The 17,616-nt window shown below is 37.9% G+C and overlaps 1 protein-coding gene across 1 annotated transcript in view; it reads right to left on the minus strand.

The window, feature by feature from the left end:
• The window catches only part of Dennd4c (DENN domain containing 4C), a 94,462-nt gene that overhangs the window by 43,299 nt on the left and 33,547 nt on the right, over positions 1–17,616 (minus strand). Inside the window, exons 6-12 of the mRNA XM_085686229.2 lie at positions 13,810–14,048; positions 11,447–11,513; positions 10,394–10,452; positions 8,754–8,898; positions 4,993–5,168; positions 2,190–2,290; positions 1,014–1,232 (exon numbers count right to left, since the gene is read on the minus strand). Of these exons, the coding sequence (XP_085542355.2) occupies positions 1,014–1,232; positions 2,190–2,290; positions 4,993–5,168; positions 8,754–8,898; positions 10,394–10,452; positions 11,447–11,513; positions 13,810–14,048 (1,006 nt within the window). The remainder of the gene's footprint in view (positions 1–1,013; positions 1,233–2,189; positions 2,291–4,992; positions 5,169–8,753; positions 8,899–10,393; positions 10,453–11,446; positions 11,514–13,809; positions 14,049–17,616) is intronic.

Genomic DNA, 17,616 nt, shown 5'->3' on the forward strand with positions numbered 1-17,616 from the left:
TTCTAGAAGTACTTTGACCTGAAGAATTACTGTGGAAAATAGTGATCATTTTCTGTGATTTGTAGAACTGTTTTTCTGAAGGGGTGTTAGAGGCTTTGTATGATTTTGGTCACAACATGTTCCTGGTGCACCTAAAGCTCTTGGATTATTGCCTACTGCAAACTATATACAATAATAACTGAAGTAGCAGGGCATGATGCTTTCCTTTAGAGAAACTATATATATAGATTATATTAGGGGCTTTGGTACGAGGGAATAATTTACCCAAAAAACAACTTTGTGTAACAATCAATCAATATGCTATGCATGGTTGCTCGATGTTCAGTCTATCAGAGCTGAACCTTCCTGCTGCCACAGAGGCCTAAACATTTCATCTGGTAGTGACCTCTTTAAATAAATAAAAATAAATAAATAAAAATAAATAAATACCAGTTATTTTCCATTTTATAATGAAGTCCTTCAAATTACTCACTTGAAAGAATGCTTCCAGCTTGGCATGGTGGTGCACACCTTTAATTACAGCACTCAGGAGGCAGAGGCAGGCAGATCTTTTGAGTTTGAGACCAGTCTGTTTTATAGAGTGAGTTCTAGGACAGCCAGAGCTACACAGAGAAACCCTGTCTCAAAAAATAAAAGCAAAACAAAACAAAAAATACAATCACTAAGAAAAATTATATGTTTCCTCCAGGAACAAAGTCACAGTTTTCAAAATGAATAAAAACTGGTGGCTTCAGTCTGTAAAATAACTGTTGAGGAGTCTTTTAAAGGCACAAACTGCAAAACTGAGGGAAGAAAGAAAGACCAGTCCCAGATGTGTCTTCCTGAGATAATGGACTATTTCGTATTGTGAATCCACATAACACATTGGGCTCTTCAAATTAAACACCCTCAGGTTATTTTTAAGGATCCAGATTATGGGAATTCTTTACAGTTGAATATTAATTTCTACAGATGTAGTACAGCACCTGAAATACCTTTGACGTCAATGAAGACAAATGTGATCTGACACTTACCCTGTCGATCAAACAATGAATCCACAGCTGTGGCTTTATTTGAAGGAGCTTCTGTGATTGGTCTGAGATATGACCTATACCCTTTTAAAACAGATGCCATAAATCGCAAAAATGTCTCTTGGATTTCCATCTCGAGTTGTGTCATCTTTTTTTGCCAAGAGAAATCTGCTTCAATTGGAGTCATCTCAATTGCTGAACTTTCCTGAGTTTTTCGGTAAACTGACAACAGAAGTAGAAACAAAACAGGGCATTCATATATGATATCTATTTGTATAATGACTGAATGATAATAGTCAAAATAAGGCCCACAACTTCCTTTTTCTTTCTTTTTTCTTTTCTTCTTCGAGATAGTCTTTCTGTAATTTAGCTATGTAACTCGGGCTGGCTTCACACTCAACATCTTGTTGCCTCATCATCCCTAAATACTGGGACCAGCCCATATAAACCTGAGATTCAGTCTCAAAAAACCCTAAACAAACAAACAAGTAGGCTAGGAATATAGTTCAGACAGTAGAGTGCTTACCTAGTCCTGGGTCCATTCCCCAGAACTCAACAAACTGGCCCTGTAACTCATCTGCAACCCTAACATTTGAGAGGTAGAGACAAAAGGATCGGGAGTTTGAAGTCACTTTTAGCTCTCAGAACAGAGGGTAGCAAGGAGGCCAGAGTACAGAGAAAATGCAAAAAAAAAAAAAGAAAAAAAAAGAAAAAGAAAAACCCAACTAAACATTATCTGTTATGTAATAACTAATTATGCAGCACGCAATATTTAGATTAACAATTATCTTAATATTATCTTATCTTAGTCTCCCATTTAAAATACTGTAGGCGAGAGGCAGAAACAAAAGAATCACAAGTTCCAGGCCGACTTGGGCTAGGTCGCAAAGACACTGTCTCAAAACAGCAAAAAGGGACTAGAGAGACGGGTCAGTGGTTAAAAATGCACACTGTTCTTACATGGAACCAACCACCCATGCTGGGAAGCTTACATATCAAAGGAATCTGACACTCTATTCTGGTTTCCACAGGTACCCACCTGTGAATGCACATGTCACACACATGCGTGCACACACAAACACTATTAGAAATAAAATACTAAAAGTAAGGAAGAAAGACAGACAGAGACAATGCTCATTTGTGTTTACAGCCAGTGTCCTACTCCCTCGCCACACTCACCTGAGCAGAGCTGGGGATACAGCCTCTTCAAGGTTCCAAGCAGACTCTTGCATGGCTTTTTGGGAAGCTGTTTCCAGTTTATGTTCTTCTTTTCATCAGATCTATTAAACCAGAATTTTAAAAATCTGTTATTTATAATTCATTTGTACTAAACAAAATTCTATCTCAAAGTTAAAAAGGGCATTTTTTCACACTGAAGATGGTTGCCTCCATCTAAGCCTCCAACAGCCTTTACCACCACAGTAAATAGTACAACACTGATTTGAAATCTGACTTCCAAAGGTATGTTTAAATATTATATTTTAATGGTTGAAATTAACTGACTTGAGACATTAGCCTATTCACAGAACTCTAAAATACTATATGCCCAAACCAAGAGCTGGAATTTAACAAAGAAGTAGTTCACTGCATTCCTTACAGAGGTGTAAGAGGAAATCAAACACATTATTTAACATAGTCTATGACCATAAAAGCATTAAAAAAAAAATAAAGATGCAGATAGAAGCTAAGTAAAAGCAAAAATTTCCAAAATTTTATACTTCGGTATCATAAAATACAGCCAAGACAATGGCTTTGGGAAATGCTCTCCTACAACTCAGCATGTATGTGCCAGGCTTTCTTTTAATGTTATAGCTTAGTCTTCAGTGAATGGACACCTTCACCTGACCTCTAAGAGAGCACTGAATTTTAAAGGCCTCACTTTTGATCATAACCAAGTAGGGTGTGAAAACTAAGACTGAGCTTAGCTCTCAATGGGAAGAAGGCATTTCCCCTTCAATTACTGCAGGTCCAACCAAGTATTACCTGCATGGTCCAAGAACCTCCAAGTAGAAATTAACTTCTAATACTCCCTGGGTGGTAATACCACCAGCACAGAGGCAAATATCGTGTCCTCCCTGCAAAGATAATTGACTGAAGGCACTGTAGCAATCCTATGCTCCAGGACTGCTAGAAAACACCGACTTTAGCTGAGTATGATGGCAGCAGGGAGCAAATCAAGGAGAATCACCCCAGTTTAGTAAGGATAGCCTGCTCTACAGCAAGTTCCAGGCCGGCCAGGGACACAAAGGAAGAGCTTCCTTTTTCGTTTTGTTTTGTTTTGTTTTGTTTTTTGAGACACGGTTTCTCTGTGTTAACAGTCCTGGCCATCCTGGAAGTTGTTTTGTAGACTAGGCTGGTCTCAAACTCACAGAGATCTGCCCACCTTTGCCTCCTGAGTGCTGAGTTTAAAGGCATATTCCATTACCAATCTATGCAAGATCTTTCTTATAAATAAGTAAATAAAAGATATCAAATCAACTATGAAATTGTCATGTGTTTAAAACTAACGGCATGCCACATTTAACTCTGATCAAGTATTTTTTACTTGATATAATCACATAGTATCTATGTTACCTTTTAAATCCCCAAATCCACACTGGCATGCCTATTTGGATTACTATTACCAGTTTGTAACCTGATTCTAACATTTACTATCTATCTGACTTTGAAAAAAGTCATTTTGAAAGTCTGTTACTCAAATTTCTTCTAAAATGACAATGATAATATACCTAATGTACAGAAACTGCCACATGTTCACATTCTATATTCTGTTTAATCCAAGGGACCATCAACTATAAAACTCGTATTTTTATAGTCATAAGTGAAATGAAGCACTGAGTGGTGGTGGCGCACACCTTTAATTCCAGCACTCGGGAGACAGAGACAGGCAGATCTCTATGAGTTTGAGGCCAGCCTGGTCGAGAAAGTGAGTTCCAGCAGGCTCCAAAGCTACACAAAGAAACCCTGTCTTGAAAAACCAAGAGAGAGAGAGAGAAAGGATGCTGGGCCGAATGTATGGCACACACATATCCATAACCCTAGCACTTGAAGAAGGCACAAAGATCAGTTCAAGAGCACCCTTGGCTACCACAGCTAGCTCAAATTCAAGGGTCAGTCTGGGATATGTGATACTTACACAAACAAACAAAATTTTAGAGCTACCTATGAGACCAAGTGGTGGAGATCAGGCCTAACTCACACCAGACCCTGGGTTCAGTTCTCAGGAAAAGAGGGAAGAAGTGTAGAAAATGAGGGAGGGAAGTGTAAATTCATGAAGTGATTCACAACTTCCAAGTTGTCTATAAATCTAGATATACACAATAATGAGCCACCATAGCTATACAGTTTTAAAATACAGTAGTGTATCCATTTCAGCATATTTTAAGTTTAATTTTTGTGGGGTTATTTGAGGCAATGTCTCACTCTGTAGCTAAGGCTGATCTGGATCTCATTATGTATCCCAGGATAGTCTCCAATTTCCAGAGATCTTTCTCTTTAATCTCCCAAGTGAGTTTACAAGCATAAGCTACCATACTTAGCTTTAGTATTATTTTCTAAGCAAATGCTTTCTTCCTTCCTTTCATACAACTATTCTTTCAGTTCACATGCAGGTATCTTCTCAAACAGATGCACTGCAGTGACCACAAGGGCTGGAGAGAAAGGGTCTCATATAGCATAGGCTGGCTCCAAACTGACCACACAGTACAGGGTCCATGAATTTCTGATCCTGCTGCCTCTGCCACTCAAGTGCAGAGATTACAGGCATATGCCACTGTAGCATGTATTCAGTACTAGAGAGGGAAAACAGGGCTTCAAGAATGCTAAGCAAGCCCTCTACCAACCAAGCTACATCCCCAGCCCCCAATTTTTTTTTATTTATACCATTTCCTGCCAATTCATCTTATTTCTAGATGTTTCTAAATAGCTCTATTTATATATGGTGGAAACTACACATGTGAGATAATAAAGATGGATCACTTACACATATATCATATTCGTATCCAAGTCAATGCAAACAACATCTTGTGGTGGGTCATGAAGATCAAAGTACCTTGAGTCCACTCCAACTATAAATGGTAAAGGTGCACTAAGCACTCCAGCCAGTGAAAGAGGACAAAGGGGAATATATGGGCACTGCCACTGAAATGGAAAGATCATCTAGGGGAAAAGTTTTTTAAAAATTAACCAAATTCAAATTTGCAATGACAATTACACAATTAACTATTATCAAAAGGGACCACTGAAAAGTAATAAATCTGTTTAATTTTAAATCTCATTCCAAAATTAAGTGGCTACAAATACTACTGGATTAAAATTCAAGAATAATAATGATCACGGCACACTTCAAATCCTAACAGCTCTTTGCAAGTTAATTCTTCTGATATCTAAACAAATCCCACATGCATATTTTATGGAGAACCAAAGCAAAGAGATGAAACTGCCTCCCAAATCATATAACAAACTTATGTTTTTATAAACTTAGGCATTTTGCCCATTAATGAGCTCCGACCAAAATCAAACTAAACACACAAGAAGGAGGGTAGAGCCTGGGAGGGACAAACTAATGTGGGGCTAGGCTTAAGATCAGTGGTAGAGTGTTTGCTTAGCATACTTAGCATCCTGGGGTTCAAGTTCAAGCACCACACTAAAATTTTAAGTATAACAAATAATTAAAAATTAAGAAATCTCTTGAGAATCACTTCAAGATCTAACAAAACATTTTCTATACTTCAAATAAACATTTAAAATAATTCAACTTCAGTGAAGCTTGACCTCTTTAAAATAAAGAAGATATAAAACATTCTGAGAATCTCAAACCAAAAAAGAGCCAAGCATAATGAACTCGTTTAATTCCAGAGCAGATGCAGGCAGATCTGTATGACTGGCTAGCCATCCAGCATAGCCAGTGAGAAAAATCAATCTCAAAAAAAAAAAAAAATGGAATGTGGAATATACCAAGTCTCTGATCTCCATACATACACCTTCATCCTCATAAACACATGAACACACACAAACATATGCACGCACACAAAAAATTAATAGGAGCTTTAATTTACAAACTGCTACCTTAAATGGTGTATGTGTGTGTTGGGGTTTTGTTTGTTTTGTTTCTGGTTTGTTTTTTCTTTAAACCTACTCCAATTCATTTGTTTCTGTTTTTAAGAACAGCTTCTGAAAGGTTGAAAAAGTAGGCTCAGGGTCTGGAGAGATGGCTTGATGCTTAAGAGCATCTGCTGCTCTTGCAGAATACCGGGGTTTAGTTCCTAGAACCTATATTGAGAGGCTCACAACCTTCTGTAACTCCAGCTCCAGGGGATCTGACACCCTCCTCTGACCTTCATGAGTACTAGTCCATATATACATAGACACAAACACATAAAACAACAAACTGTACTGCGGTGACTACAAGGATTCATTCAAAAACATACTTTTATATGGGACAGAGCACTGCACAGCATGCTGACTTCAAACTCACTATGTTGTGGAGAATGACCATGAATTTCTAGTCTTCCTGCCTCTGCCACCTAAATGCTCAATAACACTGTAACGTGATGAGCTTTTGCTCCAAGGTAAGATCCATCATTCTGTGCCTGGTTCAATTTTCACCTTCACCCATCCCAAAAAAATGCTATACCACCACTCCTGCCAGACATTACAGATTATTATTCAAGACTGGGATTTCTGTACTCAAGAATCATATACTTAACAGATACACGAGCATTTATTAGATGCCAAGCACTCTTAGACAATGAGACCACAGTATCAAGAAAACAGACCCTAGCTTCAGTCTAGAATATTAGTCTAATTTTTTTCTATAAAATACAGAGTAATTTAGGCCTCACAACCTTTGTAACAACTACTTAACTTTGCTATTGTACAAGAAAACAGTAACAGGTCGTAAGTCAATAGGTAGCCTATGTTTCAATAAAACTTTATTATTCACACAACCCCTGGTAGACATGAACTGGCAGGTCAGACTTGCCCAGTCTGTTGATACCTACTCTGACAGGAAGAGGCAGAAAATAAGCAGAAGATATAATTCAGTATTTACTCTATTAGAAAGTGAGTAATACTATGGAAAAAGAAAAGGACCCTCATGAACATGGTTAAGAGTTCAGAGCAGGTTATATTAGTACAGACAATGTGAGCCTCATTATGAAAAAGATAGCTACTTGAAACACAAACATAAGTGTTCCAGAATAAAGCAAGAAAGCAGGGTGGCTGGGCATGGCAGCTCCCACCTCTAATTCCAACACAGGAGGCTGAGGCAGGAGAACTGCTAAAGTAAGTTCATCAACCTAGTAAATTCCAGGTCAACTTCAGCTGAATGTGAGTCTGTCTTTTAAAAAAAGCAAGACCAGTGGGAGGGAAGGCTTGGCATTTAAGAGTATCTTCTTGCAGACAACCTGAGTTTGGTTTCAAGCACCCATATGTAATGGCTCACAACCACCTGTAACTCCAGCTCCAGGGGATACAATGCCCTCTTCTGGCCTCCCCAGGCACCCACACTCATATGTGTGGACACAGACACACACACACACACACACACACACACACACACACACACACACTCACCACAAAATTAAAAATAGTACAATAAAATAAACAAGAGCTAGAAAGACAGCTCAGCAGTTAAAGAGCATTTGTACAAACATGAGATTTGTAGTTCAGATCCCAGCAACCACACAGTAAGTCTGGTATTTCATGAATGTGCGTGTGCATGCACACACACAGCAACAAAAAATTCAGCACAATCTGATTTCTAAATGCAGTAAGAAAGCATGACAGTGTTTTAAGTAGAACTTAACTTTATTTGTGATGTACCCAAGAGCTAAGTGTTTTATATTATCCTATTCCCAATAAAGTCATACGTGTAACTAGAGAAAACAGTTAACAGTTAAAATGAGAAATTAACCATGTAATAAATTTGTAAAATTTAAAGCAAAATCAACTAGAGTTCCTTTGGTGTTCTGCTTTATTCTTTATTTGAGGCAGGGTTTTGATATATAAGTATTTCTGTATCAGCCTCCCAAGTGCCGTGATATTGTATAGCAACTTTCTTTGAATTGAAACAATCCCCCTTGAGAAAGCAGAGTCAAAAGATTAACAGGCCTAGGAAACCTGACTCAGTCTCATGAGACCTCTCCCTCTCCCTCTCCTAGGTCACAGGAACAGCAAACAACTGCACCAGCCCTGTAATCCGAAGAGATTCTAGCCTCCTGCAGTGCCTGCAAGTCCTGAAGATGGCTAGGATTCCAGCCTCCATGAGTAGTCATTTAGGCTATGGGATTTCCACAGCACAGCTGCGTTTGAGCTGTCCCTGCTCCTGTGAGTAACCTCTCGCCCACACTCCTCTGAGTAGTCCCAATAACCTGACTGGCTTTCCAAGTTGGACTTTGGTAGTTTCGTTACTTTAGTCTCTTCTTGGTTCCCTCCTAGAATGACAAGACCTTTATTTGTGTTTCCCCAGGAAGCATGGGACTACAGGTAGGTACTAGCAGACTCCACTTATATGTTTTAATGTTATGTAATAAATATTTACTCTGTGGAGAACACTAAAATATGAAAAATTAGAAACTGACTTTTTTTCCCCTCAAACAAAAGTCACTTTTGTTTTCTTCATACATACAAATTATATTCATATTAAACTGACTGGGCTGGAATTTAAAAGCTGCTTTCTTTAAAGAAGAATACAAATCCTCTAGAAGCAATTTTGCTTTAAAAGAAAAAGTTTATACTCACAGCAACAACAGCTTCAGCGACCCCAGTCAGAACAGCTGGCCTAAGAGAATGCAGCAGAATCTTACTCTCAAGTAGAACCAGCAGCAACAATGTTGCACAATTCTCAGGACCCAAATTCATCAGTAAGGTACTAAAGTTGGCTCCACTAGAAAACAAAAAGAAAGGGTTACAAACTACTTTGCTAAAATATTATCATCAAGATTTACTTACTAAACAGGATAATAATCTAATGTTAATTTCAATTTGTAATTTAGCAATGAGAAATAGAATGTAGCTAAATAATGAGGTAGTATATGGTGCGATTCAAATGAACACGTATTAAGAAAGATTTTCTGAAGCCCAGACATTTGAGCTGAGTTCAAAGGAACAGAGGCAAGGGTGTGATGGGGCTGGGACACAGCATATGTAAAGACTCAGGAAAAAGCTAATGCCATAATCCAAGAACTGCAAAACAAGGGAGCATGGGAAAAATTACAAGAGACTAGGCTAAGAGAAACGTATTCATAAGCGGATGCACTGGCTGCAGGGTTGATTAAAAAAGAAACTGGAGGAAGAAGAACAAGCACCAATTAAGAGGCTACTAATAGCCTCTTAATTAAATTAAATAGTCCAGATAGTACCTTGGATTAATGACACAGATGAAAAGACACAAAGGGGTATATAGAAGATTAACACCAGCTCACCATGAACATTACTAACTGCGAATGGGAAGGAAGGATAATCCTGGGTTTTGTAGAATATGTGTACATGCACCTGGGCAGATGCAGTATGTAGGTTTGCATGCAGTGGTCAGAAGACAGCCTCAGGTGTTAGTCCTCAGTACCTTCTATCTTTTCTTTGCAAAAGGGTCTATCCTTGGCCTAGAACTTCACTAAGTGGGCTACCTGGCTGGTCAGCAAGCTTCTAAAATCCACTTATCTTTGCTTCCTGTCTGGCCACTGCTGAGATTACAGACATGTACCACCCACATATGCTTTCTATGTGGGTTCTATGGACCAAAATTCAGATCCTCACACTTGCATGCCAAGTGCTTCACTACCCACCCGGGTATCAAGAATGGCAAGACTAAGAGATGCCCTATCCTTATCTAGCTGGTCATCCTGCCTCTAAAGTACTCTATCCCTTTTGCTTTTTTTTCTTTACTGGAGACTGAACTCAGGGCTTGTGTAAGCTAAGCAAGTGCTCTACCACCAAGCTATACAGGTACTCATAGCTTTTTATTTTAAAACAGGCTTCACCAAGGTGCTAGGATTACAAGCTTATGCCACCATGACTGGCTCAAGGAAGTATTTTAAAGTATTCTGTTTTAAGCAAATAAATATAGCATTTAAAATACTATCAATGGGGCTGGAGAGAGGGCTCAGAGATTAAGAACACTGGTTGCTCTTCCAGAGGTCTTGAGTTCAATTCCCAGCAACCACATGGTGGCTCACAACCATCTATAACAAGATCTGGTGTCCTGGTACACATGCAGTTATACATAATAAATAAACTGTATACATAATAAATAAACAAAAATCTTAAAAACTATCAAATGAGGGTGTGGATTGTAAGGTCCAACATACACAAGGTCCTGGGTTCTATCCATAACAAACAAACAACAAGCAAAAAAAACAAGCAAATAAGCAAAACATCATTACCTTAATGGTAAAGGTGTGGAAACTGGTTGTGATAATATTAACGCATCATGAACTGATAGCTTAAAACAAACAAAAAGATAAATTAGTCAAACCAATTTTTTTAGTCTCAGTATTTAGATAAGGGTAAAACTGAAAATTATTTAATATATAGAAAGGTATATAATTTTAATCACATTGAGATAGAAATAATAGCTTCAATTACTCAGAAATATTTGTATTAGCTCTTAAATTGCTGAATTTTGACCTAGTTAGTAGGTTAAATGCAGGTATATAAAAATTTTTTATAGGAACCTCAAATTTATTTACTCAACAGACTAGTTAAGCATCTGTAATTGTTTAGTACAAATTAATACTTGCTGAACTGAAATATATTCAAAACCAACAGTGTCTGGCTTAATCCTATTATGGAATGTTAATAACGTCTTAGAAGAAATACTAAATAGATCATCACTTCATTAACTAGTGCTACTCAGTGTCAGTTTGTAAACTGTTATGATTCAGGAAGAGACAGTATAAATAGAAAGCTAAATATTCAGCAACTTTCATAACAACCTACTCTTGTTCCCGTAGTCAAGCAGTCAATCTGTGCTATCTTGTTCTTACTGATTCTACAAAGTAAATGTCATAAGCTGTACACCTACCAAGGCCTGTCACTACCTAGGCCTGGGAAAGAAGCAGGTTGTTCAGCAGTCTGAAAGCATTGTTTAAATTCTTTTCATTGTCCCCCCAAATACTCAGCATTTCAATATTAAAATATATCAGTTACTCTGAAACTAAGAACATGACCACCACGTAATTCTGAGGTTTACATTATTAAATTTAGCTATGCAAAGATCATGCATGGACCAATGAAAACACGTAACTTATGATGCCATGAATGATAAGTAATACTCCAGTTCTAATTCACCTGGGATCTAAAACCCAATTAGGAAAGAAATGTTCAGTAAAGCTACTAAATAATGAGATAGTCAGAATTTCATACAGACATACTGCTTCATTTCAAACTCAAAGAACCTGGCACAAACTAACATGAGAAGACTTCTTTTTCATTACCTGTACAAGGATTCTTGGTCTTTGTGGTGAAGGAAAAGGGATGTTTTGCATAAAATGTGAGATGTGCCTAGAAAAGATGGTGAGATGAAGACAAAAGTTACTTTCTTTAATGTATCATAGATTTTAACAAGCCTTTCATTCTACTATATAGAACCCAAGGAAAAAGCATTTATTAAAACTGAGCTAAAGAAATAAACATCTGCCAAGCATGTTCTTGTAATTCTTGTAATTCTAGTATTTAAAAGGTTGAAGCAGGAGGACTACTACAATGTGAAAACTACCCTGGGCTACAGAGTGAGTTCTAGGCCAGCTTGCACTACAGAGTGAGTCCATGTCTAATAGAACAAAACCCACTATTTTCATCAGGAAATCAGTAACATAAAAACAGCTCTCATAAAGTAAACAAGCTAATTTAGGGACTACAGAGACTGCTCAGCAGCTAAGAATGGCTACACTTATCAGAGAGCCCAAGTTCAGTTCATAGCTACCTGGTGGCTCACAAACACCTAGAATTCTAGCTAGCTCTAGGAGGTCCAATGTACAGTGTCTGGCCTCCACAGGCAACCACACACATGTGCTACACACATGTATGCACAAGCACACACACACACACACAAAAATGAATCTTTTTTTAAAAAAGCTATTTGGGCCGGACAGTGGGGGTGCACACCTTTAATCCAAGTACTCAGGGGGCAGAGGCAGATGGATCTCTGTGAGTTCAAGGCCAGTCCTGTCTAGAGAGCTAGTTCCAGGACAGCCAGAGCTACACAGAGAACCCTGTCTCGGAAGAAAAAAAAAGGAAAAAGAAAAGCAAACTATTTTCACAACCTTGGTTATCAGTGGCTTTATAAGGAAGTATAAATAAGGAATTTAAACCTAGATTTATTACTAGAACTCTAGACAAACAATCTAAATGCCGTTTCTCTATTTAAAAATAATGTTTTTCAAGTTTCTCCAGAGTTTTATGTTCTCGGGAGAGAGAGAATGTAGAATCTGCCTTACCAGAAGAACAATGATCGCATCACTGATCTTGAGTCTATTGCACAAATCACAGAATCTCATTTACCTACAAACTTGCTAACTTGTCATCAGTTAAATTTTACCTCAATTTAGTTAATCTGACAACCAAAACTTAAATGTAAAACTATAAACCACTAACTTGCATTCTGGGAATAAAGTGGAAACCCTACATTTTACACCGAATAGTGATACTGTGAAGACTTTACAAAGTTCATGACCCTTCTACCCTTCTTGTTTTGTTACTGAAGTTGAGTATTATATACAATAACAAACAAAAGCCATGTCCCACTAGAAATCAAAACAGTTTATAAATGACAGGCTTGGGGCCAGAGAGATGGCTCACAGAGTAAAAGGATCCACTACCAAGTCTAACAATCTGAGTTTGATCACCCAGAGCACACATGGTGGAAGGAGAGAATTGATTCCCACAAGTTATCCTCTGACCTCTACTCATGTGCCTTGGTGGTATGTGTGTGCATGGATTTGTACACATACATAAATGCACACAAACAGCAAGCTTTTATTTATTCATTTACTTTGATTTACTTACTTTCTGTGTATGAGTGTTCTGTTCTGTGTATATTAGTACTCGACATGTGAAGGTCAGATGATACTGGCTATCCTGGATCTAGAGCTAGCTGTCACGAGGATGCTGGAAATCGAACCCAAATCTTCAGCTCTTACCTGACAAGCCATCCCTCCAGTCCCAATAAATAAACTTAAAATGACAGGATGGAGGCTGTAAACACCTATAAAGTCCCTGAATTCAAAAACTAAGAGGCTCAGGAGTTTGCAGTCAGTCTAGGCTACATGGGAGAACCCTGTCTGAAAAACAAAACAAAACAAAATACAGCATAAAGACTTCATTCATGGCTCTACATCTATTTTTCTTGATTATAAAACATTTTCATGACAAAAAGAAATATGAAACATTCTGCCTCGTGCTAAAACCAAAATCACACAGTTAACATCAGTTAATTTACTTTTGTAATTTCCATATTAGTTTACAGATGAATATTCATTATATCTAATTCTTGTACTGGCCACTTACACAAAGTATGTGTGTACATTCACTGTCTTGGTTTCTGAAGAATGAATAGAAAGAAGAGCACATACATCTATACAAGTTATTGTCTAATCTGAATTATCAAAACAATCATAAGGTCATGTTTACCAAGACTTCAATTTCAAGTTCACAATCAATGACTCAGTGGAGAGGGAACAAGTAAAAATACGGTGACTATGATTCTCCTTCCCTTTCAATTTTGCGGCTAAGTTAGATGACAGTGAAATGACTTATGTATCTTGTTTCCACAGACATGACACCACATCATTATACATACTTTTCAATGGGAAGAGGATGTGGTCCAGACACAGAAACTTTGTAGATAAACATAAGAAATTTCTTAAAAGCATCAAAAAAAGGCCAGTGTGAAAGCAAACAGATGCACTTGTTTGAATTGATGGGTTTGGAGACCACTTTTCTCTCCACGGGGGTCAACAGGCCCAGCTGCATAAGTTGTTTCTCTGTTAGAAGTTCTCGAGGGTAAGGCTCATAAAACTGGATGGCAGCTCCATAGACCTACAGTCAAAGAATTGTTAAAAGGTTTACATTTCATGCTGGAGATTAAACTCCAAACCTCAAGCATGCTAGGCAAGCACTCTACCAGGATATCTATTTGCCCAATGTTCTTTTTTAGTTTAAACAAATATTTTCTGTGACTACATACCAAACAGATAAATGAATTAACTCACCTCAAACTCAACCAGATTTTGATGCAAATCCATCTAGATCCCCACACACATTGAGATTACACATTTAAGCATTTATTTAAAAAAATAATAAAACAGAAGAAAGGAAGGGAGGGGGAGGGAGAGAAGGAGAGAAAAGAAAAGAAAAAGGGCAACTTCATGCAGCTGGGGTGACTTAATAGGCAAAGCATTTAACCTTGCAAGCCTGACAATCCAAGTTCAAATTACAGATTCCACAGTAGGAGAGAACTGTCTCCTAAAAGTTGTCCTCTGACCTCTTTAAATATGTGCAACACACGTGTTCCTACATTCACACATGCATTTTAAAAAGGGGGAATCATTTTTTTTTTACTTATTCTCACTTTTATCCAGTGTATCTTTTTACCTACTCTGTTGAGTACTCTAATAACCTCACTCAACTTATACTTGCTTGAATGACATTTTTTTATAACATGGAATATACAAAAACATAACATTGATCTCATTTGTCATTTTTTGTATGTATATCCATGAGAAAGTACATGTGCACACATATCAACCCTCACCTTCTACTTGACAGGGTCTCTGTTGTTTGCACTCCACGTGCCAAGCTAGCTGGCCTGTGAGCTTCAGGGACTCTACCGTCTCTGCTACCCATCTTGCCACTGGACAACAGAGTTACTGACACATGCTCCCTTACCTGACTTCTACACGGGTTCTAGTGAGTCAAACTTAGGCCCTCAAGCCTGCATGGTAAGCACTTCATGTACTGGGCCCACATGATTTTTTTTTCTCTTCAGATAGGGTAGTTTTTAATTCTACTTTCTGTCTCAACGAAGTTGCCTATTCTAATGATACCTACTACATGTAGAATCAGTATTTATTCTTTTTGTGTCTTGCTTATTTTACTTAGCATGTTTTCAAAGTTCATCCATGTTACAGGATGTATTTGAATTTTATCTTTTTTAAAGCTGAGTAATGCTCTATAGTGTATACATATCAAATTCCACTTTCCTCTCACTCTTCAGTGGATACCTGGGAAGTCTGGTAATACTACAAGCATACTGTCATCCAAGTTCTTTCAGAGAGAGACCGCTAAGTTTAATTCTCTGAGTACAGATCTCAGAATAAAACTGCTTCATCAAATAATTAATTCTGTTTTCCTTTTGAAGGAGCTGCCAATCTGTTGTCCACAGAAGCAGGGTTTAAGGGTTCTGCTTTCTCTATATCCTTAATAATACTGATTTTCTGATTTTTGCTGTTACTTAGTAGTCAACTTAATAAATGTGAAATGCTACCTTACCATAACTTTGTATCTCCAAACTACATGAAGCTGAGCATCTTTTACAAGCTTACTGGTCATTTATGTGTCTTTAGAGAAATGTCTACTTAAGTCTGTGTGGTGGTCTGAATAAGAATGGCCCTATAGGCTCAAAGATTTGAATACTTAGTCATCAGGGAATAGCACTACTGGAGAAGGATCAATATATAAGCACTTATGAGCTAGGAGTATAAATAGATTTAAACAAAACACTTTGTCTATCATACAAAGGTCCAAGTTCAATCCCCATTAGGAAAAATAAAAATCTTTTAAGATACGTATTTTGCAAATATATTTTCCCTTCTTGTCATTTGTATCTTTCACTCTTTTAAATTGTTGGGGTTTTTTGTTTGTTTGTTTTGAGATGGTCTCATGGAGCCTTGGCTAGCTTCAAACCTGAGATACTAGTTTTCCAAATGCTATGACCACAGGAGACCAGAGGACACATGTGTGGAGTCAGCTCTCTCCATCTACCTTTATCTGGGCCCCAGGGATCAAAGTCAGGACTCTAGGATCGTGAAGCAAGTGCCTTTACCTGCTGAGCTGTCTGGTCAGTTCTCTAAGAGGAATTTTCAGCCCTTAAGCCTGAGGTTGAATCTGAGTTTAGTACGTGGTTATTGTTTGTCTGGTGGTGGGAATACAACTCAAGGCTGTGCACAGCAAACTCTACATCACTGAAGTATAGCTGATTTTCACATCTAAACTCTTTTTTCTTCTTTGCTTTGTGTGTTTGTTTTATTTTGTTTTGTTTTATTGAGGCAGAGTTTCATTGTATAACGAACAATCTTGGCTGTCCTGGAACTCGCTTTGTAGACCAGGCTGGCCTCAAACTCAGAGATCTATTTGCCTCTGCCTCCAGAGTGCTGGGATTAAAGGTGTGTGTCATCACCATCTGGTTCACATCTAAACTCTCTAGTGTCCTTTTCTCTCCAGTTATTTGAAGTTATGGGTCACTATGTGGCCTAAGTTATCTGCTATTCCTCGTCCTCCTAGTGAAGCACTTGTAGCAAGTTAAAAGCCTTTCTCACATTAGGTAACTATTTGTCACCTCAATCCATTACCACAATTCTAAAATCAAGATTACAAATAATAGCTGGGCATGGTGGTGCACGCCTTCAATCCCAACACTCGGGAGGCAGAAGCAAGCGAATCTCTGTGCACTTGAGACCAGCCTAGTCTACAATGTGAGTTCCAGGACCAGCTAAGGCTCTTATACAGAGTAACCTTATCTCAAAAGACATTAACAAAAAACAAAACAACAACAACAAAAGACTACCAATAATAATCTAGTTGAAATACTTTCAGGGCTTAATTCCTTTATTCTCTGTGTAACAAAAACACAACTGATAGTCCTATCTTCTTTTATCTTCAAAATCTTTATTCCTTTGGTATGTTTGACAGTAAACACTTCTCTTTATTCTGCTAACTTCTTTCTTTCCCATACAAGATCCAATTCTGACCATCATTTAAATACTGCCATTTCTAAAGCTTCTTGTCTAATTCGATTGGGAAAATTTTATTCTCTAATGTTTGAACTATAATCATCTCAATAGCAGAACACCAATCTTTATGTGACCTCTTCCCAGAACTCAATTCCTATTTCCAGATGACTTGGCAACATCTCTATCTAGATAGACATCATAAGCCATTACTTTCAAAAGTGAATAGAAACTGGGGGATGGCTCAGTGAGTTAAGCACTTGTTCCACAGCATGAGGAATCGAGCTCAGATCCCCAGCACCCAAGTACTGGGCACTAAAACTATGTCTTTCCATTTTTGCTAGTCTGCCCTTTAGGAATTCATTTACTAAATGGTTATATTTTTATCTGCTGTTTTTTGTTTGTTTCTCCGTTTAAAATAGGGTCTCACTGGATGGACTAGAACCAGACTGGCCTCAGACCTAGAGATCCACCTGCCTCCCAAGTACAGGAATTAAAAAGTTCGCACCACCACACTTGGCTATTTGCTATATTTTTAAAATTTCATGTTTTATCCTTTTCTGTGCTACATTTTAGAAAATCTACCTTTCTCTTCATTAATTCTTCCTTTGGGTATTGACTTGTGTGTTGCTGAAGGCTGGGCATGGTGGAACACGCCT

The sequence above is a fragment of the Myodes glareolus genome, chromosome 3 (genome assembly GCF_982192425.1).
Source record: "Myodes glareolus chromosome 3, mMyoGla1.1, whole genome shotgun sequence".
NCBI classification, from domain to species: domain Eukaryota; kingdom Metazoa; phylum Chordata; class Mammalia; order Rodentia; family Cricetidae; genus Myodes; species Myodes glareolus.